General features: G+C 46.3%; 2 protein-coding genes across 13 annotated transcripts in view; both read left to right on the top strand.

Moving 5' to 3' along the window:
* LOC135100054 (homeotic protein empty spiracles-like) overlaps positions 1-6,453 on the top strand; it is a 47,326-nt gene extending 40,873 nt beyond the window's left edge. The window contains exon 3 of the mRNA XM_064002933.1: positions 3,985-6,453. Coding sequence (XP_063859003.1) covers positions 3,985-4,224 — 240 coding nt within the window. The 3' untranslated portion in view covers positions 4,225-6,453. The remainder of the gene's footprint in view (positions 1-3,984) is intronic.
* A 695-nt stretch (positions 6,454-7,148) lies between these two features.
* Positions 7,149-25,376, top strand: part of LOC135100053 (uncharacterized) — a 50,389-nt gene continuing 32,161 nt past the window's right edge. Inside the window, exons 1-4 of one of the 12 annotated variants that reach the window (XR_010268498.1) lie at positions 7,209-7,609; positions 12,875-12,964; positions 14,438-14,693; positions 20,772-20,846. Coding sequence is in view for 1 of the 12 variants with exons in the window: in XM_064002932.1 (XP_063859002.1) it covers positions 7,434-7,609; positions 20,772-20,846 (251 nt within the window). In the remaining 11 variants the exon portion in view is untranslated. Of the gene's footprint in view, positions 7,610-12,874; positions 12,965-14,437; positions 14,694-20,771; positions 20,847-25,376 lie in introns of all 12 variants that reach the window. The other 11 variants (XR_010268500.1, XR_010268497.1, XM_064002932.1 and 8 more) reach the window with 11 other exon arrangements.

The raw sequence follows: 25,376 nt of genomic DNA, 5'->3' as shown, positions 1-25,376 counted from the left end.
CAAATATAACAGCTGCAAAAAGAATAAGAGAAAACACAAGAGGAAGGAGAAGGAAACATACATGGAAGGAGGAATAAGAGGACAAGTATAGCAGGTGCAGAAACAGGAAACAGAGGGTGAATTTGGTATCTTTCCCATGTATCACTGAATACTTGGCCATCCGCTGTACCCCGGCAGTGCACGTGCTGCTCTCGTTTACTCCTTTATCAGCGATGTGTGCAAAACCTCCTTCGGCGTGTTTGATTCTCACTGTGTGCATGTGTGTGTAGCGCGGAACAGTGAGGGGTGACAGGCAATAAGAGAAGCTATTTACGCTGTCTGTGTGTGTGTGTATGTGTGTGTGTGTGTGTGTGTGTGTGTGTGTGTGTGTGTGTGTATGTGTGTGGTGTGTCGGTCTTTCTTTGCGTTTGCTCACCCGCCTGTCTGTTTCTTTGTGTGTATGTCCGCTTCTCTCTCTCTCTCTCTCTCTCTCTCTCTCTCTCTCTCTCTCTCTCTCTCTCTCTCTCTCTCTCTCTCTCTCAATATGCATTCATGATGAATTATGACAAAAAAAATCGCATAACTAGAGATCGAGGGAAAAAATCATAAAACATCCATTTATAGACATTTTTCTTCATAAATGTCACGAGTTTTTTTGTATGCACAGTAATCTCTCCTTCCGCACACCATTTTCTGTTCTTCTCCCCTTTTTCTCCAGCAACCACGAATCATTGGGAAGTGAGGGGAGGTAGAGGGCGGTCATGTCTCTCTCTCTCTCTCTCTCTCTCTCTCTCTCTCTCTCTCCGTCCAGTCAGTCAGGCCCTCTGGTGGTCATAATGGACACTCGCTATTGACTGAACTTGATAAATGCCAACTTGTGTGTCTCCATTATTGATATTTATCGTTTCCTTCTTCGAGCCGGTGATGACTGGGCTGGTAGTGGTGGTGGTGGTGGTAGTGGTGATGATGGTGGTGATTGTAGTAATGATGATGGTGGGGGTGATGGTGGGGGTAGTGGTCGTGTTGGTGGTGGTAATTGTGACGATGTTGGTGATGATGGTGAATGTGATGGTGGTGATGGTATTTGTTTTAATAATGAAAGGTTGTGACTCGTGTGTTAGCTGTGACGGTGATGACTAATGGTGGTGTTGGTGATGATAATTACTGACTTGTATTGGTGAGAGTGATGTGGCCGTGATGATGACGGTGATAGCTGAGGTAGTGGTGATAATGGCAGAAAGTTAGGAGTGTCTGACTGGGCTGGCCTGGAACAGACGGGAAAGGAACGGAACAAAGAACAAAAATAAATAAGGAAAGAAGAGGAAATCATTCATCATTGAGTAGAATCATAGAGGTTTTTACATAATGATAATGACGATAATGATAATAATGAAGATGCGGTACAAGACCATTACTACCATCAACATTTTAGACTTAATTTAATCCTTATAGTAGTAATAAACCTCAATCAGTCTAGAATACCTTTTAATTCACTCCAGTTCCTTCTTTGCTTAATCAGACGGTGCATTCATATTCATCCTCACCTTCACCTTGCTCTCATCACTCACCTCAGCCTCACGCACACTCGGTTAACCGCATGACACTTCCTTCAATCAGAGTCCCCTGCAGCATGGACCAACTGGTTATACGTGGTGGTGGTGTGTGTTCAAAGGGAATTACACACTTGTTCGGCTTGGTAATGATGCCCGTGGAGTTAAGTCTGAACTAAGATTGAGAACTTGTAATTGCGTGTCACGTCAGGAGAAGATTATGCTCGATAGTTTGAAGAGAAAGTAATGAATCCCAATGAAGGATTGGATCGTACACGTAATAGTTGCTTGTAGTGTTCGTAAATTAAGTGATATCCTGTTTGAGAGCTCTGGAGGTTTGAGAAATTAATAATATTTGAAGGTTCACGAAATTAGTATACGGTACATGTAATAGTTATAGAGAGTGATATCTTCATGGTGCTTCTCCTGAGTCTTGTGAAACTTTGGATCTTGTTCTGAAACACGTCTAGCCGCACCTCCACTACTTTGAAGAGGCTCTGGTTGAAGTTACACGTGTTTTAAAAGGTGTTTTTATGGTTCTAGTGACAGATCAACAAGATTTCTACATTATTAACAGCAGAAACTATCTTGAGAACTAGACTGATAATTTCTGTGGCCTTTAAGAATAGTTGTGGTGTGAGAGCAAAGCGTTTCTGAACACCGGCCTTTGAACGAACCTGTGTGTGTTATTCGTGCTTCACTTGTTTCCGGTCCAGGTTCTATCAGGCGGTACATGCAAGATTGCTGACGGGGCCTTGATGTGGTGATGTCAGTGAGAAGACGAAGTACCCGTGATTGCTATGTCAGTCAAAACGAAGTATTTCCTCTCTTTGTACCTTATCATTTTATGTGTACTCTCTATTTATATATACTGCCGTGTGTGTATATGTAATCGCTTCCTCTCTCGAAAAGTATTTATAATCATAACATCACTTCATATGCGTTGATGGTGATGATGGTGATGACAGGGACAGAACAAAGGAGTAAACAAGCTGCTGAAAGGATACCGCTGTTGATGATGGTGGTGATGATGATGACAGGAAGAGAACAACAGAGTAAACAAATTGCTGAAAGCGTACCGATGATGATGGTAATGATGATAAAGACAGACATAGAACTAAGAAATATATAACCTGCTGGAAGGGTACTAATGGTGATGATGGTGAAGATATGGATAGAACAAACAAGTATTCAAGCTGCTGAAAGTGTCTGAAGGGGACATGTAGCAAGGCGCCCGTGGCAGGAGTGTGAAGCCAAGGAGCAGGGCAGCGGGGCACGAGCAGCCATCCTCGCCGCCACGGGAGAGAAAGTGACCCGGAATACATAATGCATCGCTCCCAGGCAGCCGTCCGGAGCAGGAAATCGGCCATGTATGATCATTATTGTAATATATTTCTCCAGCGGCAGCCACTCTCCATTTCGAGATTTTGCGGCAAGTAATATTTCAGGGAGTGAAGGCGTGTGGGTATGAGGTTTTGGGTCACTTTTACTGATCTCTTGCATCAGAGCGCGAAGGAAACGAGTCTCCTTTCATGTGTATATTCCTCAGAGTCCCTTTTTCCTGAACCGCAAGGGGAACACAAATGATTTACGAGGCATTTGCTGTCGAGATACAGTGAGAAAAAACTATAGTAACATCATTCATCGAAGGCAAGGCCCGCATCCTTCAGAGCCTGATTTGATGCCTGGCAAGAAGTAGATGACACTGAGACAGAACCGTGAGACTCAAAGCGCGGGTGTCCCAGGAAGACCACCAAGAGCTGTCACTGGTATGATGTGCAGAGAAGGAGTTGCGAGGAGGAACGACTGGCGACATCCGGGAGGCGGGAAAGGTGAGGAAGTAGTGACAGGTAGCGAAGGCGGCAGCGGATATGAGACCAAACAGGAAAACCATCGCGGCCCATTTGCGATTGGTGTGGGAGTGGACCACCCGCGTTTTTATGGTACACTACACGGCTGGTAAAGTCTTGTGGGTGTTTTTGTTACACTTTCAGGTGAATGTGCGGTCTAGGAGCACACTGCAAGGTCGGGAGGGTTTTACGAGTGCTTTTTTTTTTTTCCCTTCCTCGGAGACATTCAGGGCACATTTTCATAATCTGATGGACATTTTTCTACGTTTTATGGGATAATTGGTATTTATGTGTATTATTAGAAATCGTTGCATTGTTGGTCACTTATATGGTACAATTTAAGAGTCTCGTGGGGTGTATTTCCGAATATTTCCAGAATTTGGTGAGGGATTTTATCTTTTTTAAAAGCCCGATGTCCATTTTTGCTAATTTTCTTGATAATGTAGACATTATTGTATAATCTCTTTATTATGTTTTATTATATATTTATTTTTACTTTATTTTACTTTTTTTTTTCAAGGTGAACAATTTCGTGCATTTTTCTTATTAAGATGGATATTTTTCTACATTTATGAGTTTGTTGAGCGTCTCCCTTCTCGTTGCAGGTGAAGGTATGGTTCCAGAACCGGCGGACGAAGCACAAGCGAGTCCAGCAGGAGGAGGAGCAACAGTCCGGCGGCAGCTCCAAGAAGGACGGCGCCAGAGAAGACGCGGAGGGCAGCAAGAATGACTCCGCCAAGGCTGAGGACAAAGACGACCTCTCTATGATCGAGTACGACGAGGACGACGTGATGAGCGACGAGGACTGCGATCCCCGCGGGCAGGAGAGCAGCGCGCAGACCTAGGGTGACCTCGCCCTGCGCTGTGACCTGTGACCAGTTAGTCTGTGAGGCGACGCGTGGAAGAAGGAAACCAGGAAACATTTTCTCACCTCTCCCGCAAAAGAAAAGAAAAAAAGAGAGAGAGAGACAGACAGAGAGAGAGAAATAGAGAGAGAGAGAGAGAGAGAGAGAGAGAGAGCGCGAAGAAACAATGAAAACAGAACGTGAACTGTGAGGCAATGCCATTAAGACGGCAAATAAATGGATCGAGTTATCTCAGCATTAGCATAAGGAACAGGAGTGTGTTGCTGAGACAAAAACAGTCCATCCCGCCCAGACTACGATATGAGGATGTAGAAACAGTGCATGAGGAAGGGAAGGAAGGAGAGAGAGAGAGTAGTCTTGGAAGTGTAGTGTTGGAAAGCAGGTGGGCACTCTTTCCCTGGCACTTCCTGGCACTTCTTTGGCACTTCCTTGGAACTTCCCTGCAGTCACACGTTCGATGTCATGTAAACTGTGCCCCTGATGTAGAGAGAGAGAGAGAGAGAGTCGCTATCGTGGGATCGTGAGAAAGTACTTGAGCTTAACTGATTTCGACGTGGAGGTAACAGATGAATCAAGTGTAATCACCAGGTGTCCCCACCACAGGTGCGAGGGCTTAAAGGACCCTGTATGGGGCGTTGCGGACAGGTGTGCCGGGACAGGTGTGGCGACGCCCCTCGATCACAGCGCCTCACGGTAATGTAACGCGAAAGAGGACCGTTAGTCATCTTAATTCCTTCCCCTTTCACCTTATTGACTTAGCCTGCTATGTATATGTAATCTTGGAAACTTTATACGTAATTTAATATTGTATATACATTTACCGCTTAAGTGCATATAGACCGAAGTTAATTTCACGTTCGTAAGAGAGAAGACGAAAAAAGATAAAATTCCTCATATTTGCAACATGACTATACCCGTATCATCCATAACATTTTCATCCGCTGATTGTGTTATTACGGTAATTAGCGCGCATGAATTAGAGGGTCTGTCAAACTTAATGAGGGTCCGGCGTTGTGTGCTGACTCGCAGTGAAATTAATTACACGTAGCCATGTACTAGTAGGAAGACGAGGAATTCTACGTTCTTCTTACGTAGCGAATGTGTTTAGTGCTTAGTCGGTCGTTACTTTTTCATTTTTTTTTTTTTTTCAACGTCTCGATTTCGTCTGCCCTGCTAACTCCCACTCTTCGTCTGTCCGCTTCTGCCTATATATCTCCGTCCGTCAGGTTAGGTTGGGGACTCATGTTGAATTCCCTCAGTATGTTAGCCGCTGACTACTACTACAACTACTACTACTTCTATTCGCTTCTCTCCCCGTCACCACCTGTTGCCCTTAGTGAGCGTGAGTGCCTCGTCAGGGGAACTGTGGGGGTGGTGTGTGGGCGGTTGTCATATAACGAGACCCGCTGCACACTATCCCCTGTTTCTCTTGCAAACTAGCTGTAATTTACGTTACGTTCGTGTTTGGCTTAATTTTCTTTGTTCCTTCGTCTTTCTTGGCAGTTCTTATACCTTCCTATGCAACATTACGTCCCTTTTGTTCAAACTTAAGATTATTCATGCAGTATACACATGCTCTGTTGTTGGTTTGGTGTTTACAGCAATAATACAGTTCATTTCTAATCCTTTGCTATTCCACGTGGATTGCCATGTTCCATGAGTATGTTTACCTGACTGGTGACCTCTATTAGTCCTCTTCGAGTTGTTTTGATTATTGTCACCTGAGAATGATTCATGTACATGTGCCATAGATGATCTGTACGTGAATCTTTTTACTCCACTTTTCCCTGGCTTGATTACCAAACACACACACATACTTATGTTGATATCTCTGCAGAAGGTCACGTGTGCTTTTGTGTGTGTGTGTGTATGTGTGTGTGTGTGTCGTGTCCATTCCTATGCGGCATCTTAATTCTATCAACACACAATCAAACCTTTCCTTAAGCGGCGTGATGCAAAGTAGGAGAAAAGCAACAACATTGAAGCTGAGGAGTGAGATGTGAGGCTCGTTAAGTCCTCACTCCTCCTCTTCCTCCTCGTCCTTCTGTCTCCTCACCTTAACGTTATTACTGTCCCCAGAACCTCGACGAGACGCAGAGGGAGAAGCTGTTGTGTAATAAGGTTTTTCGTTTTATATTTGTGCCAAGGACTGACTTCCTTTGGCGTGTATAAAATGTAAAATTCTCCTGTAAATAAAAGAAGAAAATATGTCGTGTTCCTTATAGCTGGCGTGTGTGTGTGTGTGTGTGTGTGTGTGTGCCTGGAAACCGAAGCTGTTGGCACCTCACTGGTCTAAGTAAGGTAAGCAAGAAGGTCAAAGTAATAAAAAGAATGTTTTGTATATATTAATTCTCCCTCTAGTGACTGACTCTCCTGAACCATTAACTGCGACTCTCTCTCTCTCTCTCTCTCTCTCTCTCAACAATCTAACCACTCGTATCATTGCCACAAGTCGCCACGTCGCATATCTTCTGGGATGCGATTAGTTTAGCTCATTATCCGCTCTGATTTTTTTCCCCCTGCACTATCTGAACCGCCTCTCGATCCGGCAAAATAAGGCTCTAAAAATAATCCCCCGACGTAAATATTGTTGGTGATTACATATTGATGAGGCAGAGACGTACGCAGGCGCCGGATGAGATGGTAGGGCGAGCAACAACAAATAAATGAGAGAGCGCTGGCCTGGTGTAGTATAAATGTAGGCACGAATATTAAAACGATCGTAAGACACCTAATTGGATGAGTAAAACATGAACTGTCACTCGGTATTAAATGAAGCAAGGAGGTAGTGGTAGTAGTGGTGGTGGCGGTGGTGCTGGTTGGGGGGGAGGGTACATGCCAGATACCACCATGCAACCTTCAACTACCTTAGTATTTTGTTCTTAATTTTCTTTCCTAAGTAAATTCTGACCCATTTGCGATTTCATTATCCTACGATCACTTCCAATGAAATGACGTGGCAAGTCTTGTGTCTGCCAGACGTGATAGCTCAGACATGCTAAAGGAAAGTATACAGTGTTCAGTGATCTTCCCTCTAGATCTCGATGTCTCTCCCCTCAATCTAAATAGGATTTAAATGGTCAAGCTTCTCCTACACTACATAGTCCTATAATACTGTGCTAGATGATAGATAAATAGATAAGTATGAATGGGTTACGATCAGTCATAAGGTTCTTGGTTATGAGTAAATGGACATCATCTCTCAGGTGATGATTCAAATTCAGCGGGTTCCGTCCAGTGTCTACGTAACACAAACAAATCTCAGAATGCATGCGCATAACCATTACGGCGATGTGGCCAGGAGGGAACACACACCGCCGCCTCCCACTTCTGGCAACCACTCTTCCCTGCCGTGCTTCTGGAGGTATGTATGTATATGGCTTGTAGGTAATGAAACAAATAACTTTACTATCCTGAAGCTACCATAGGAAGTGTGTATTGTATGGTGATTATATCCACCTTACATGCTTACTTAGTGTCATGCAACGTAATTTTTTGTATTTTTTATAACCTATTACTCAGCTTTATTTTTAGTCACTGTAGAGTACCTGATTATTGACTGCTGACTCTATGTATGGATAACAGTGTGTGTGATCAGAATAGTATTTGTCGTAGTCTTGGTAGCGTCCTCAACGTGGTGGCGGGAACGAGTGTTAAGTGGTTGGTGGTGTGTTACGTGGACCGCCATGCCGTAGTTGCTTGATTCCGCAGGATCATTCATGAGATTTCTTAGGTACATACGCGTGATTACCATCAACTCAGACAGTAGGTGTGAAATATCTGAGGAAAATATATATAAAAAAAATTCTGGGAGGCTATGATAACTATGTAGCACGAAGCACCCTCCCCCACATCTTCCCGCCCTCTCTCCCCCTCCTTCCCTCCCTCATCGTCATTATAGTATCTGTAGTAATTAAAGCTCTTAAGCAGTAATTACATAGACACTGATACGGGCATTGTTCTTCATCATGGGGCTGGACAGGTGCTAATCCAGAGCTGTAAATACGCAGTAATGCACTCGCGCTGACTTGGTCCCGACCTTTGCCAGAGCTCGAGACGTTCAGAACACTTAGCTCGCGAGTGAACCCTTTTTCGAAGCAACAATTAGGGTGTGGTAGTGACGACTGCGTGTGAGTGGGTGAGTGGGCGGGGCGAGTGAGGAGTGAAGAGTCGATGAGGTGTTGAGAAAAGCATAAAGATGAGAAAACTCGTAAATCCTCGACTACTGCCACCGCCGTGAGTGTCTCGTTGTGTGCAGATGACGCAGGGAAATAATTCAGGAGCGTTTGGCAGCTGTGACGGAGTGGCGGTGCGACTCGCCCGTTTGCAGCGCTATTAAGTGGACGGTGTTTCATTTCTCTGTCTCTGTTCGCATTGTCACGCGCTTTCCAGGGCTGCCTCGTGACGCGCCGGTGATGTATGGTGACTGGTGACTCGTGGTGCAGGGATGAGACATTCATATTACTACTATGGCGCCTCGTGTCCTTACCTTTGATCGAGTTTTAGATATCAAAATACAAAAACACGTTGCTAGGATGTGACTGTATGTGTGTGTGTGTGTGTGTGTGTTGAGTGGTTATTTCGGTATGTGTCTTTGGAGGGTTGTAACTGTGTGTGTGTGTGTGTGTGTGTGTGCGGACCGGTTTCTCATGTACACCTACATACAACAACAGTCCCTTGCTATGAACTTGAACACAGCCGGACGACAACACACTATATACTTACTTTCCCTCCCAAGCTTACGTATTTTCACCTCTCATTCCTTCTCGTTTTATTCTTCACGACACGTTCTTATTTCTCTTACTCCCTTCTTTCCTTTCCTTCAGCCCTTCCCCTTCTTTCCTCCCTCCGTTATTAACAGAGTCATAAGCAATAAGAGAGAATAAGTGAGCCCGTTTAAGCTTCTAATTTTAGGGGGTCCGGAGTTATGCACGGAGGGGACGGCGTCTTGATTACCTCGTGTGATGCCCTCATTAGTGTTTACCTGTCGGGGGGGTGAGGGTGGCGAGAAAGGGGAGCAGGTGATGTCTTAACTTTGCACACCCTTACTTAGCCCAGCTTCCTCCGTGATCGTGTGGTGGTGCGCCATTACGCGTCGTGGGCCTGTCTGACGCGGCTGTGGCGATGATAACGTTGTGTGTGTGTGTGTGTGTGTGTGTGTGTCATGTTCTCCCCAGTTACAAGGTACAAAAAACGAGTGTGTGACGCGCAAACAAAGCAGAACAGAGCGTCAGTTGGTGTACATACAAGGTTCGTTTCTGCCGCACCACACCTCGGACGCTTGATTGTTGATAATTCCCTGAGAAAATAATAACTAATAAATACCGGCGATAGAAAGAAGAGTGTTATTATAGACCTCCTTTTTTTTAAGTACAGTTTTCCGAGGTAATAACTGATAACTAAGAGTACTAAATAGAGCAATGGTGTTATTTTAGACCTTAAGAGCGTCCAGGCAAGTGTTGGGAGGCGAGTCAAGTGTTGTCATTATAAATTTAGCAGTGCGAGGCGAGACAGCTGCGGGGATGGGACGAGTGTGTGGTGTGGCGGGGACAGACAGGCAGACAGACAGACAGGATGACAGCGTGGCAGTGTTCTTCCGCCGCCTCCACTTAACTACTACCAAGTCCCCGCCACTAACTTTTACTAACTACAATTACGTCGTCAACGATAACTACTACTAACTACTATTACGCCAGCACTACTTACTGCTTTTAAGTACTACAACTACTACTACTGCTGGTTCTTCCCTCTACTTCTACTACGACAATTACTTCCAGCACTGTTATTTCGGATGTTGTTACCCTTGTTATTTTTGTTGTTACTACTACTACTACCACTACTACTACTACTGATCCATTCCTCCTCTTCTACGCGTTACGAGAATTACTTAGTACAGATATTTCGAATGTAGTTATTGTTACTACTTACTACTACTACTACTGATACTACTCCTACTATCACTACTACAAACATCACCACCACCACTACTATTTCTCCCACTAACAACCACACCATCTACGTATTTGAATCACCAACACTCACATTTAATCCTCCCCTGTTATTCCTCCATAGTTCCTTTTACAAAATCGGTGGCATTTCCCTTTGGGCGCCGTACTACCACCGCTTCGGGAGGGCCTGAGTGACGGGCATGAAATCAAATGTATTACAGTGAATGTTGAAGTGCGTGTGCGTGATCGCCTCGGCTCAATGCCCCATTATTATGTGAGCAACTGGCGACAGGCTTGAGGGCGTAGGGAATGTAAAGGGAGGAGGAGGAGAAGGAGGGGGAGGGAAAAGACTACTACTTGTGGCTTGATCTTCTAACAAAATCCGTGTCATTTCAGGAATTAAGTTTGGATTGGTTTGTTTAATTTTGCTTCGATTATATCTGCTTGTGTGTGTGTGTCTGTGTGGTAGTCTCTCTCTCTCTTTCTCTCTCTCTCTCTCTCTCTCTCTCTCTCTCTCTCTCTCTCTCTCCCGGAACACGGTTCTTCCATATGCTAATTCCAACCACTGTTATTTCTCGTTCTAAATTTCCCGGCCAGTTCAGACAAGGAGAAATCCGTCACACCACTCGAGAAAGTCCCTTGATTGACACTGGTCGTCATCGCGTCACAAGCCACGTCTTCTTCCTGCTATTGTCTTCTTGGCACAGATCAGCGTAACGTGCCTTCTTATCTCTGCATAGTTCCTCGTTGCTGTGTCTGCGGCCTTTCTCGTCGTGGGAGAGCGATATAGGATGTCTCGTAAAGCATCTGTATTGTGAGGCTTTGTAAGGGAAAGCAATGGCCTAGCACGTGTTTTTCCCAGTCCAGTTGGCAATCACCCGGCGGACTTGGGGATCGGCCAGTGTCGTTTTATGCCTTAGTCTTGGCATCTCCTCCACGTGGCTGATGGGAGCTGGGTGCATGATGGGGCTGGCCAGGGTAATGGGTCGTGGAGTGCTTGCTGGCGGTCATAGCCGTGCACCGCTGCCTTCTGGTCTCCTCCTCTGATAGATTGATGTGCTTTGAAATTTCGTAGCTACCAAGTGATGTTTTGTGTTGAATAGATAATAGATGGGTAGTTACTGGAACGGAATAGCAATCTAAAGGCAATGAGAAAAGCTGGCCAGACAGAATTTGATAGAAAGATGAGAGAAAAAAAAAAGTTTTGCTAGAATGACCTGGAATGGACAGGTATCCGATAGAGAAGAGTGGATAAAGCTGGGGAAAGTCTTTGTTCTTGAGTTGAATTATAGAAACGGATGGTGGTGATAAAGAAATCCATTGTTCTTTGTATTTCATTCGTTATAAAAGTGAAGTTACGATGATCCTCGCCTCAGAGGAGAGTCATATGAAGAGCTGACGTCATGCATCGAACCACGGGAGGAAGAAAGAGACAGAGAAAAAATAAATGCCGTATAGTCAAGGAAAGTTGGCTGGAGGTGGTAACCCTTGAGTGAGGAAAACGTTACCTGAAGCCTTGGTATTACAACAGTACAGCAGGTGGGCGACCCGGGCGCTTGTTAGGCGGCGTTTAGAGAAGAAACTGGCGCTTGTAAGTGGTTGCCATCTCAGCCAGACTATTACTGTGACTCGTCTGTCTAAGAGCTAGACACCGCTGAGGGCGAGGGTCAGCCGCAGGTGTCATCAGGACCTGTGTGGTGACTCGGGTAGCCAGGCATGATTTGGAGGTGGAGAGCGGTGGGGGACAACACTGTAATGGCGGAGGAAGCTTAGGCTGGATGGTGGGGAGGATCGAGTGTGGTGGTGGTGGTGTTAGGGGGATGGCTTGGTTGGGGGTGGTGGTGGTGGTGGTGGTGGTGGTAAAGGGGGTTGTCTCGCCAGCCAGGCCGCCTCACCCCACCCCCACCCACGGCCACCGACCAACCAGCCAACCCTCTATCATCATATTCAATTCCGGCGCTGCGCCATAATCCCACCGTTTTTGCCTGGGCGCAATTCAGAAATTTGCATGGAGCATTACTGTTAATCATACCTGCCATCAGCTGTCATCTCGTCGGTAAAGGCTTTCTAATTTAGCGGCGTGATGACGGGGCCGCATGATATGAGAGCCTTTTGTAGCGGGATGACCACGTCCTTCTCCGTCAGGTGGGTCTTTGTTGCGGTGGTTGTTCTAACCTGAAAATTGTTAAGTACGTTTCATGCGAACACCGATTAGTGGTCGAGGCGTGGCGCTGCCCTGTGTCTAGTGGCCTTCCTCCTCGTTGCTCGGCTTCACGGCTTTGTCTGAGGGATGAATTAATGGTGGGAAATGAAATGGTGCTGAGTGGACGAGTTTTGTGTAGATCACCGAAATAAAATGACCCCAATCTCTCTCTCTCTCTCTCTCTCTAGATGGTGTGCGCCGCTTGTGTGATTCCTTCCCTTACATCGTTCTACCTGCTCCGTATTAAGAGCCAATACGTAACCACCGTGTTTCTTCTATCTCAAAAATTCAACTATCACATTGAAAACTGCAAATTTTCAATGTGATTTTAAAGTCAGCAAGTCATATTTGATAAGTATTCACAAGAAAAGAGAAACATTTTCACGTAAATCCTGACACATGTTAACGGAATTGGACGTAATATACTGTCAGTTTATGGATATTTTTCTGCAGAATCACTTTCACCTTTCATTTCCAGTTTTCAGGAATTGTGAGAGCGTGTAAAGTTAATCCAGCGCCGCCCTTCCCTTCCTGCCAGAATTAATTTTCTCATGAGCGTCGTCGCCTCGTAAGTTGAGTGCTGAGCCTAATAATCCCCCACCGGCGTCTGATGGCGGGCGGACATTACGGGATCAGGAGGAACGTCTTTAAGAGATTGTCAGGGAGACATTACGGCAGATTAAGATGTACTCATATTGCTGAAAGCATCATTGGCGGTGTCAGGAGACGCTAACGAGAACTCGGCGGAAGGTAACCACAGCGAAAACCACAACCACCACCACCACTACCACCACTACCACCACTACCACCACCACCGTCACCATCATCACAACCTGTCAGGACGCGACGCCACGGAACGTCAACACCACGGCAAGTTTTGGTAACGAGAATGTTCGCGCGTGAAGAAGATGCAAAATTGAACGCTTGAGGAAATGGCGCTAGATTATATCGTGGTGAATAGGATGTGAGGAGCAAGGTTGTATTGTGCGCGAGACTCACCGTGGGGAGGTTTATGTGGTTGGTGTGAGAGGACTGACGGACGGGAAGGACCACCAGCTGCTTCGCGAGGGCGGGGAGAGGACAGGTGCGAGTCGGGCGGCTGCATGGGACCTCCCGCCGCCGCCGAGCCGAGGGAGGATGTACGGCTCTTCCTCAACCAGATATCAAGTTTTGCGCGTGAACATGACCACTATTCTTAGACAATGGGAGGAAATCAATTAACGTGGGTGGTGAGACACGGGATCTGGTGGTGGTGGTGGTGCTGGCGGCGGATGCGACTGTATTGATAGTAGTGATCGAGATATTTACACTCGTCAGGGCAGGAAAAGACTGGACATAGGAAGCAAAAATCAATTGATATGGATGATGAGACACGGGATCTGGTGGCGGTGGTGGTGGCAGTTTTGATAGTAGTGATCAACTTGTATTTACGTGTAGTTTTCAAGACAGGGAAAGGTTGCACATTGGAAGCAAAAAATGTACTGGCGGAAGTCGATCCATATAGAAAAGATGTGAAAAATTTAAAGTTAAATCCAGTGCGTGATGGCTGTAGTTTCAAGATCTTTGCACGTACAGTACATTACGTTGCTGTTGATGTGTCCATAGTAGTGATACGTGCGTAATCGCTTCTCACGTCGTTAGTCTTCCATCCTTGTACGTGAGACAACATAAACGCCAAGTAATTTTACCGATATGTGCGAAGAAACCATTTTATCTGAAAACACGAAGAAAACTAATAATGCAATTCTGCTGTCATCACTTCTCCACTGACTAAAGCAGGTCAAATATTCTTCATTTATCTTTATTTTGTTTATTTATCTATTTACTTTATTTTGCCTTTTTTTTTGTGAGTGTTATATGTTAGCTCTTCTTTAGCGGACTCCAACAGACCTGGTGTGGATATAAAATAGTTTCCCGTAAATAATGAAGAGTCTGTTCGCCATACCTGTGAGAATACGTGGTGCATAATATAATAGTAAGTAAAGTAGGATTTTTTTTTCCTACTCGAACAATCGTAACTGAAGTGTGGGATATTCTTCAGGAAATGCCAGGTAATGTGGAGGGATTGGTCGTCATTATGGATTAAGTTGTCACCTCCATCAACACTCCCGTACCCCGAAGTTACAACACACTGCAGTGAAATGAAGAAAAAGTCATTAGAGAGAGAAAAACTCGACACCAATTTTCCAGTCATTTTCCCGTCACGGCGAGGTCCTGAAGGAGGTGTTCCGTATGTTAGGAGGAGGTGAAGTCCGCAAACACTCTACCATTACGACACATGACGGGAGTGGGAAGAAGTAAGTGTAAAAAGCAAGCTCATTTTCCACTCATTTCTGTACTTAAAGGGTGTGGTGTCTTGAGGGATGTGATAACCTTTTCTTTGCCGTTTCAACTTGGCATAGTATAGTGCAAAAATTTGCAATGATGCGATAAAATGGAAGAAACTGATAAAAGAATATTCAGTGCATTAATATTTTCAATTCTTACAGAAAACGAAACCTCAGATTATTTCAGCTATATACTTTCCCTCGACCTTCCTTGATTTTTTTACTTCGACGTAAATATCCGTTACGAGGAATGACACACAGCATACCTAAGTGGAAGAGAAATAATGCTTATATAGAGGCTGGTCTTTAGAACAATACAAGGCAGTTTAATTTATTTCATCATTGTAATCTGACCATGAATAAGTGTTTCAAATATTTCAAACGCATCAAACAGACAAGAAGAAAAACCAGCTAAGAAAAAAAGAAACTCATTTTCCACTCATTTCCACATGATAGCGACACGTCATGAAGCGCGATGCATTACAACCCAGAGAGGGACGGAGGGACGGGAGGTAGAGGTGAAGGAGGCCAGGCCGGGGGAGGAGCAACGATGACGACCCCAATGACAGGCTCAGTGACACCTGGGATGAGAGGCTTGGTACGCCGCCACACCTTGATGCTGGGGCGGCGCGGGTCACTTAGAGGGAGGCGCTGGGCTGTGGACTGAGGGTGACACACTGATGGTTTTACTCCCTCGGGCGTGTGTGTTAGGTGATTCCTTCCTCCGTTGGCCTCTATACGCGCCACCTCACCCCAGATGACACTCACTATTGCCCGTGTTCCTGTCATCCCTTCTCGGTATGATCTGGTATCACACGCCGCCTGGAGACTGTGTGTGTGTGTGTATGTGCCTGTGTGTGTGCGTGTGGCGATAGGTGTGCGTGTATATACAGTAGTGGAGTGCGTCCATGCGACTGGCAGATCCCTGGGAGAGCAGCAAAAAGAGGCTTATGATGACATTTCGTTGACGTGCATAGCCGACCATTATTTTCCAACACGCAGCGAATCACCTTGTAATCATCATAATTGAAACAGAGAACTGGCCTCCGGCGGGAGTATTACTGCGGGGACGCGGGGACGTCTGTCTGGCGCGGGGTTTCGGGAGGAGACGCCGTGGGAGAAGGGATGCGGGGATGAGGCAGGGGACGGGGCGGGTAGGGGAAGCATAAGGGAAGCCTGAAGAGCGAGGAAAAGCAGAGAGGTAAGGAAAGGGAGATCTTAGGAGGGTTTTGTGGCCAGTCTGATGTAATAATGTGTCATCTGGGGGAGAGTGTGTCCACCTCTTTCACTTACAAGTCAAGAGTGGACCCTTTGTTTAGTTATGGTAAGATTGTCTTTTTCCTGCAAGTGAAATAGGACCAAAATTATCTCAAGTCGCATCTCTTCGTATATTTCTGCTCTCTTTTTCTTATTTCTGATCCCTTTATTTTAGATGTCTGTTAATAAAATACATATATAAATAGATATATAAGGACGAAACTGCTGCCAAGTCTCGATATTCAGTGAATTGCAAACTTTTCTGTATTTGCGTGTTATGTAATGAAGGTGGACTGTGCAGCGCGACGTCCGGCCTGGAATACCGTGCAGTAATACCCGTGTAGCAGGAGGTAATCTGGCTCATCACTGGCCGCAGCCTCAGTCCGACTCGTGTATCTCGCCCGGGCATCGCATCCCAAGGTTATCTGTGCCCATCGCGGATACATTATGCATGACTCTTTTATTTCATTGACGTTATAATATTAGGCCGGTGTGAAGCCACGGTCGTCTCGAGGAGTGATTTATTCCGCCAAGTCTGTACCTCATCACCGCTGCAGTGCCGAGAATCCCACACCCTCCCGCCAGTCTGCACGCGTGTATTCCTCACCCAACCCAGCGTCGTACACTCTTCATACTGCTGCGTACGTTCTTGCCCCGCCGATGGCACCCGTCTCTTTCCCACGTATATCCCTCATCCTTCCCAAGATATGCCTCACCCTGTTCCTGTTACCCGTCATCTTGTCGACTCTCTCTCACCCTGACGAAGATAAGTCTCATTCTGCTGCCGGTGTACCAGTCACCTTACCGAGGCTTGAATCCCTGTGTAGCTCTGTGATTTCGGTATGGCAATCTTCAGTATCTTAAGGGAGCTTCGCACGTGTAGCATAGAGCCTTGTGAGAGTGTGTGTGTGTGTGTGTGTGTGTGTGTGTGTGTGTCAGAAGTGTAAAAGTTATCATAATACTAGATTTTTTTATGTAAAATAGGCGAAATTCAATAATGTTCTCATTAATACCTATGAAAATGGCATTGACGTTAGCACAAGACAGCTATTGTAAGCAACAGGCGCTGTGCTTGACTATGAAGGCTTCCGCAGGCACCACCACCACCAAGTCATCCTCACCTGCACCAGCACACTTCCAGTACCCTCCCTCTTCTCCTTAAAAACAAGCCTGCCCGGCGCTCCACCAGGAACGGGGCCACATTCACATAAACTGGCGAGTATTTGCACATAATATGACACCAACAAATTATGGTGCATTGTGGGCGCCGCTGCGTGTCCTGACTGTCGCCGCCGTTGTGTATCTCCTGCGCAGCATTACTTCACGTGGAGGCACTGCGGGCCGGGCCAGCGGGGACGGGGCGCAGCAGAGACTCAAGGTGACGGTGAAGGCGGCGGCGGTGGTGCGAAGTCTGGCGTGGACCAGTGCATCCTGGGAGCTGTGAAACAAATTTAGCGGCGGATAAAACTTTTTTCTTAAGAAGTATCAGTAGCTAGAAGACATTATTATGTGTATTCGTTTCTTCCTTCCTTCCTTCCTTCCTTTATTTATTTATTTATTTATTTATTTATTTATTCATTCATTTGTTTATTTATCTTCTGCAGTCTCTCTCTCTCTCTCTCTCTCTCTCTCTCTCTCTCTCTCTCTCTCTCTCTCTCTCTCTCTCTCTCTCTCTCTCTCTCTCTCTCTCTCTCTCTCTCTGGTCGCGGCGTGCACGGCATGCTTCTCAGAGATGTTTGCTGTATTTTATTGCCAGTGACGTATTACGAGCCATCGCCCGGCCATTCAGGTCGCGACACCCGGGCATCTCGGACTCCTGACTGTAATTTCCTCCGCACTGCCCAAGGAGCCAACAAATATGATTAATGGCCTGATAAACGTAGCGTTGCGTCACGCCTGTGTCTTTTTGTTTGCCCAACGCAACTGCCCATGAAGCAGCGCTCTGTGAAAGGATGTGAGGTGTGGCCCCTCGCTCTGGATGCAGCGAGAGTCGGGCCGAGGGGAGGAAGAGGGCCAAGAAAGGGGACGAAGATGGACATAAGGGGCGTGAAATTGGTTTCCAGTGCATGAGTGTTTGTTTTGGGTGCTCGTGGTGTGTGAGGCTGTGCTGGGGAATTATTGGTGATGCAGATGATGTTTGCCTAAAGCTTAGTTAAGTCAAGGTTAGCATTAATGGAAACAAACTTTTTATGCGACAGCAAGCCGTGTGTCGAGGTTGCCAGGTGTAGGAGGCGCCAGGTGCAGGAGACGAGCCGAGCCACTCCTGTGAGGCGAGTAGCGGGAGCCGAGGCAGACAGTGCGCGGCCCCTCCACCGCTCTGAGCCGCGGTGACTTAATGAACGTTTATTATGGATATTACACGATAATTAAACCGTAACAATGCAAGGAAATGCCACATTAAAATTCTCACTCCCAGTTTGTGTGTCTGCAGTGAACACCTGAACAATTTGCATTAAGGAACTCGTCTTAGCGACCTTTGTTTTGGCCCACCAGGGAAAGGTGAGGCGCGAACACCTGCCTGAGTGTGGAGGAGAGTCCCTCGGAGGCTGTGTTCCCTTAGCAGGAGACGCGAACATCCGTGTAGCTGCTTGACGTGCTTTGTGACTCCTGGAGCATTGTCTTGCAATGCCCTGTTGTGGAGCGCGGTGGAGTGAGTGACTGCAGCTCAGTGGACTGGCTGCAAAGTGAAGCGGGACGAGATGTGGAACAGGTTTATGGGGAGGAAGCGCAGGGTGGACCGGAAAGATATGAAGCAGAATGGGTGGCCGAGTAAGGCGAGTGAGGCGGTAGGGCAAAGCAGAGTATGGGAACGGAGAACAGAGGCAGAGCGGAGATGGAAGCGGTAGGCTGGAGATGCAGAGGGATGTGGAGCTGTGTGGGGCGGAACATGTGTGGATGGAGCGGGGAAGAATGAGGTGGTGTGGAGGTTGGGGTGTGTGGAGGCGTTGGGGCAGGCGGGCGTGGTGGCTGTGGATGGGGGCACGAACAATGGGCCTGGCGGCTGAGACACGGGAGCGACATTAGAGAAGCTGTCATTTATTTCCTCAAACAAATTAGCATCTTTACAGCCCACCAATTACCTAATTAACTCTATTATTGTAACTGAGTGTACGTGGCTCGTAACCCTGTTTATGGTCTTTCTAATGGCTGCTGATTACTTACTCCGAGGCCCCGCGCGCCGGACTAATGGTTCCTCGCAGAAATAAACCTCACTTTATCGGAATCCAATATGTATTAATTACTATGCAGAAGCGATTTATTTTTTAGTATTTCAAGAAAGGTCCCTGACAGCGTATACTTATTTGACAGTTAAAAGGGCGCGTAAAAAGAGCACGGTCTGAGGGTGGGGGAGGGAAGGCGTGGGGGAGAAGACAGGTGGTGGAGAGGAAGGTGAAGAAGGAAGGGAGGGAGGAAGGAGGCCGTGCAAGGAGGTGCCTGTCTGATGGTCGCTGCCTCGGCCCTGCCCCACGCCGGCACAGGTTGCTGCTTTATGGGATGTGATTATATGTTTGTTTAGGTATAATGAAGCCCTAGTGCTGTCTGGTCCCCGGCGAGGGAGGAACTCTACTTGTTGTTTTGAGTCGAGTGTACGTGGGTAGGCTGCCCGAAGCGAGGTCACTCCTCATCCAGATCTCTTTCCGCGAGTTAAGTCAGCACGAAGATAAAGGATGCACCGCTTAAGCTCGGAACGCCACGCATTGCAGTTTAAAAAGGGAACAAAGGCTGGGAGGGCAGAGCTCACGTGGTGGTCTTGTCTGCGGCCCCGTGCAGTGCCGAGATCAAATGGATTTAAAGAACCAAGTTAAAATGCTGGTGAAGGTTATCATTCAGCGTGGCCGTGATGTGATGGCTGCCTCGTCTGCCTCACTGACTCTGATTTTTAGTATGTAGTCTCGCAATGAAAGAATGAAGAGAATTATTTTGCTGCTCCTTGAGGAATAGGACAAATATAATATAAACGTTCACTCTTGCTTGTCTTCACAATCAAAGGATGAAGGGATGTCTGCCGCTCAAAAGGGAACAGGTGAAATGTAAACGATTCAAAGAGGTTAGAATCGTCCAAACGCAGAATCATACTTGTCCTAGAACACAATAAAAGATGAGGGAAAAATTTTTTTTTAATGTTTCAGGGAGAATAGGTGAAATTTGTATGATCGAAAGGGATACGATCGTCTAGCAAGTGAATCGTAGTTATCGTAGGGCAGAAAACTCACAGCGTGTAGGACAGTGGACTCGGAGCCACTTCCAAGAATAAGTATCCCCATTGTACGTGCCACCAGAATATTGTAAAGGGAAGCTATATTCAGTAGAACTTATTCTGTGTTCCCAAATGAATATTTTTTTTCCCTCCTTACTTTCTTGTTCATGATGTTAGGTTGATTAGTCGGATAAATTAGTGTTCATTTGTTGCTTCATCCTGTATTTCCTGTCTCGAGTGTTGCAAAAAGCAGCTCATCTATCGCTAATTATCTATCCACTGTCAGGAATGCAAGGCTAATGTTCGTCTGGTGTGCAATTGTCCTTCATCACTGAATTCGTGGTAACATTAATACTTATTTTGTGCAGTGTGGCGGAAGATTGCGTTTACTCAAGGATTGGCCACATCGCTTTCTGTGCATATTTTTTTTTTCTTAGATTACATGCAAAACGTCCACAATTTTCTCTTTAGTAAGGTCGTCTTTCTCGCCAGCAAGAAAAGAATAAATCAAGATCTTTATCGATAGCTGTAAAGTTTTAATCTTTCTCGCAGCCGCGTCCAAACTTCATTAACAACAAAGTTTCCACTGACAGGTCAACTGGAAAGCAAGACATCAGTGACCTTTTGACCCTACCACCATCAGCACCATCAAGGATTTCAACGAGAATGTAAGTAGCATGATAATTTGCCTTCAGTCCCGTCATGCCCCGGTAACTTGCCGCTATGGTCGCCTCCCGAACGGTAATGTGACGAGGGAATAACCATAATGGAGGTGTCCCGCACAGTTCAACACCCCGATCCTTATATTACTCTTGTTTATGTGTCTGCAACTCCCGGAGCGATCAACAGGCCTTGATCTGCTCCCTTCGATCCCTGCCGCCCATCCGTTAGCACAGAACACAAGCGACGCGGCACCAGCACGTGTGTATTGGTGAGCAAGCCGACGCTTTACTCCCCGGCCATGAAGTTCCACCACCACCACTACCACCACCACCGGTCCGGCCACTGCCTCTTAATCCCTTATATGTCTGCCTCTGTTCTTATCATTACTATCCGTTAGCGCTTAATTACGGTTGTTTCAAACACTTACTCATTTGGGTGTCGAATTGCGTTGCATTAAACGGGTCCAAAGTACACAGTCCTTCCGTCTAGTGGCTGTTAATGACACTGTGGTGCTTGAAGGCCGGGTCGCTCTTACCACTTGGAGATGGTATTGCAAACATTACCAAGACGATAACCACTCGCGATTATACCGCACGGTCACATTCTTTAACTCAATGGGCCAAAATTTCATTATCATATCAACGGGTATTGAAACCCTGCGAGGGAGGACACCACGCTTCACTCCCCCTACCATCCAACCCCACCCGTAAAGCCTCCACCCCAAAAAACGTACACAACTGCAACTAAATTGGCAGCCACAACGAAGCGAAATTGAGGGTCGGGTCCCAGGCATCGTAGAGGGTGATGAGAGGTGCAGAGCGAGGCGGCGTCTTGATATTACAAGCCTCGCTCTCGGTAACAGACAACTACACTCCTATCCCCCGTCCACTCTGCAGCAGGTGGTGCAAATTACACCCGCTAAACAAACATGAGGGAAAGAGAGTTAAGAAAAAAAAAGACAAACAAACAGATACAGTGATCGCCTGGCTTGATACTAGTGGAACGTGATCATTATTGAAAGGTGGCCCCGCAGTGCCGTCCCGTCTGGCCCGCCGGTAATGATAGGGGCAGCGAGGGCTTCACAGATGACCGTCTCTTAGGGTTGGCGGCGCACCCATCACGCCGGCCGCCCCTTCCCTACCTAGTGTGTTTTGCACCAGGAACCCTTTCACCTCCGCCCACTGCCCCTTGACACCTCTCTTTTTCTCCTCCTCCTGCTCCTCCTCCTCCTCCTCCTCCTTATCCTCCTCCTCCTCCTCTTCCTCCTCCTCCTCCTCCTCCTCAATCCTTCCTCACTATTTTTACCTCTTTGTCAACCTCTCATTTGGACTCTGACTCTCCTCTTCATTCTTTTTTTTTTTTTTTCCTTCATCTCTCCTCCTCGTTTCCATCACCGCGGCTTCCTCTACCACCAGTCGCGACATGCAGAGGAATTATTGTTGTTATTGTAAGCTTTCATTCATGTTATTGTTTTAAAGTAGGTTTGCATGTGGGACGTGAGGCCAGAAGTATGTTAATTAATCAGCCCTTTTCTTGCTCTATTTCTCTTTCTTTTCTGGCTATTCTTCTGTCGTACTGCGATGTCTTCATACCTTTATTACAATTTTAACATATCTCCCTCTGCTCCTTTGCCGCTGATGGCCTATCACTGTACTGATGACAAATTGTAGTGTGTGTGCTGTACATTATCTCAGTTTCAGGGGATGAATTTACGTACATTATTATCTTAACCGAGGCACATCCGTCCTCCATTCAGCACCCGAGTAAATAAAAGGATCCTTGTCTCTTGTACGATATAAAGAGGAATTTGGCGGAATAATCTACAATTGCAATGAGAATCAATCGGATGCTTCATGGATTTCGATCGTTCCGTGAAATGCTCGTCAGAAAAAGGGAAGATCATTAACCTGCTGACTGCACAAAAGCCCAATTAAACGATCCATTGGTTCCGTCACCTTTGGCTAAGTGGTTCGAACGTTCCACTCGTAATTGCTTCGGTCTGGGAGTTCGAGGTTTTGAGAATGGACTGTTAAAATACTCCTTCCCTCATGCCAAAAGATTATAGAAGAGAGTCTTTGCTTCTTGCTTCGTGTTGCCTGTGGGGAGAGAAAGGAGAGGCACCGTGATGCTGACTAACGAACATGTACAAGGTGTTGAGGGTGAGACGGACGTGTGGGAATTAGCCATTTGACTTAACGCAGAGCAAGACAAGAAAACTGACTGGCCGAGATGATGTCAGGTTTTGTTTAGTCAAGGGTGTATTAAGATTTTTATTTTTTTTATTTTTTGCTTATCTATATCCCTATTTGTCTACCTCACTCCACCCCTCCCTCACTGCCTTCTCTCCCTCCCTCCTTTATTCCCTTCTTCCATTCCCTACTTCCATCCCTCCCTCCCTCTCTCACCTTCCCTTGCTCTCTCTTCCTGCCTGTTCCCTCAATTACTCATTCACACATCACTTCACAAAATTCAAGTCTATTACTATCTGTTTATGTTTATTTATGTAATTTTACCTTCTCCCGTTTTCTTTGTGTTCCAATCACATTTACATTTAGTCATGGTGAGAAGTCGAATAACAGACTACACTACCTTACTCTGCGTTTAAAGTTTTCCCTTAATCTTATTTGTTTATTCGTTCGTCCTCTTTCCTTTTTTCTTCGTGCAACGGAGTCACATACATGGAAATCGAGTAACAAGCACACGCCCTTCCTCTGTGTTTCAAGTTTTCCCCTCAATTTCAAGGTCTTAGATCTATTAAAAGACTGTCAGTTATTAGATTTTATTAGATTGGCAGCGGATCAGTGACTAAGATCGAGGGCAGGCGCAAAACACAGTGGCGAGTGCTGGTTACCCGACTCCTGACCGTTACTGTAGCTGTGTTTGTACTTGAGTGCCTTGTGTTCGGCATGAGTGACATCGATACTAACTGACATTAAAGTTTCACCGCCAACGACAAGTCTTGCGGAGGAGGTCAGCGCGACGCCTCATCGCTGATAATGGACTCCAGCTCCTCAATCCTGTTGAAATTACAGATTGCACGCCATGTCCCCTTCCTGTCGCCCCTCCTTCCCTCGTTCTGTCTCTGCTCCACACTGCCTCCTCTCTCTCATCCTGCTCCTCACTTCCTCTCTCTCATAGTCCTCCCTCCTTACTATCTTTCTCTGAATGATATTACCCATCTATGTTCCCCTCCTTTCGTCCCTCCTTCCCTCTTTCTCTCTCTATTTTACACTGCCTCCTGTCTCTCCTCCTGCTCCTCATCCCCTCTCTCCAGTAGTCCCTCCTGCATCGTCTTCACTCCTCTCTTCTACACTGACCATCTATGTCCCCATCCTGTCGCCTCTACTCCCATCCCATGAGCCTTGTTCCTCCCTCTCTATTCCACATTGTCCCCTTCCTCCATGTCCTCCCTATCGTCCCCTCCCATTCTCGCTTCTCACTACTTGTCTCCTCCTTCCAGTAATGTCTCCCCACATGCCTCTTAAGCCCTCTCATACCTTCTTTTTACCTTCCACACCATTCCAGTCTCTCCTCCCCTTCCCTTTCCCCTCACCTTTCATGTCCCCTCTCCTCTTCCTCCCTCCCCTTCCCCTCTCCTCCTCTCCCCTCCCATTCCCCTCTCCTTTCCCACCTCCCATTCCTCTCCCTTTCTCGTGCTCTCTCTCAGTGACATTCTTCAGTGACTGCGCGTCCTCGTGAAATATTTTAGTAACGCTGTTTGTCTTGGCGAGCGAAAGAGAGGTGCTTGTCACGGGCGGCCCCGAGACTCGTGTTTCTGTTAAAAAATGCAGCTTTTGGTCATTCGCTCCATTAAAGCCCTAATGTCACCTGTGTGTGTGTGTGTGTGTGTGTGTGTGTGTGAGTGTGGGTGGATGGGTGGATTGATGTGTCTGAAAGTGTAGTTGCTTATGTTTCTTACTTTTACTTAGATATATTAGTTTGTTCCTCATTCCTATGTGTTTTACTTACATTTTTACAATAGACGTAGCAATATTTTTTTTTTTTACTTTCTTGTTCAGAAATTTGATTAATTACTAAATGGATATTGAGGCATTACCAAAAATTCTCTCTCTCTCTCTCTCTCTCTCTCTCTCTCTCTCTCTCTCTCTCTCTCTCTCTCTCTCTCTCTCTCTCTCTCTCTCTCTCTCTCTCTCTCTCTCTCAGCAGGAGACCAAATGGCTGACTGATAAAATTTTTAACACCTCGCCGTGACAATTTTGGAGCCGTAGTTAGATAGTCACCTCGTCTCGCGTCAAGATTTACGTGGCTGTAAAAGAAAACTGATGAATCTAAGAGAGAAAATCATTTGGGGCGTATCCGAGGCGATCCCGAGACACCAGCAACGCCATTGAGAATATTATAAGCATTGAATACAAAACAAGAGCGAGCATTAGATGTGTTGAGTAAAGTGGTGGTGTACATTGAGGTGCGGCGGGAATGGTGCGCTTATGAGGTGAGTGAGTGTATCAAGTGCGTCTGAATAGAGTGATAAGGAGGTGAAGACGCGGTGGATCTCCATGTATTATTTAATGAGG

Source organism: Scylla paramamosain, chromosome 4 (assembly GCF_035594125.1).
Source record: "Scylla paramamosain isolate STU-SP2022 chromosome 4, ASM3559412v1, whole genome shotgun sequence".
Lineage (NCBI taxonomy): Eukaryota > Metazoa > Arthropoda > Malacostraca > Decapoda > Portunidae > Scylla > Scylla paramamosain.
Note: the sequence above shows the minus strand (reverse complement) of the source record. Positions and strands in the feature narration are given on the sequence as shown.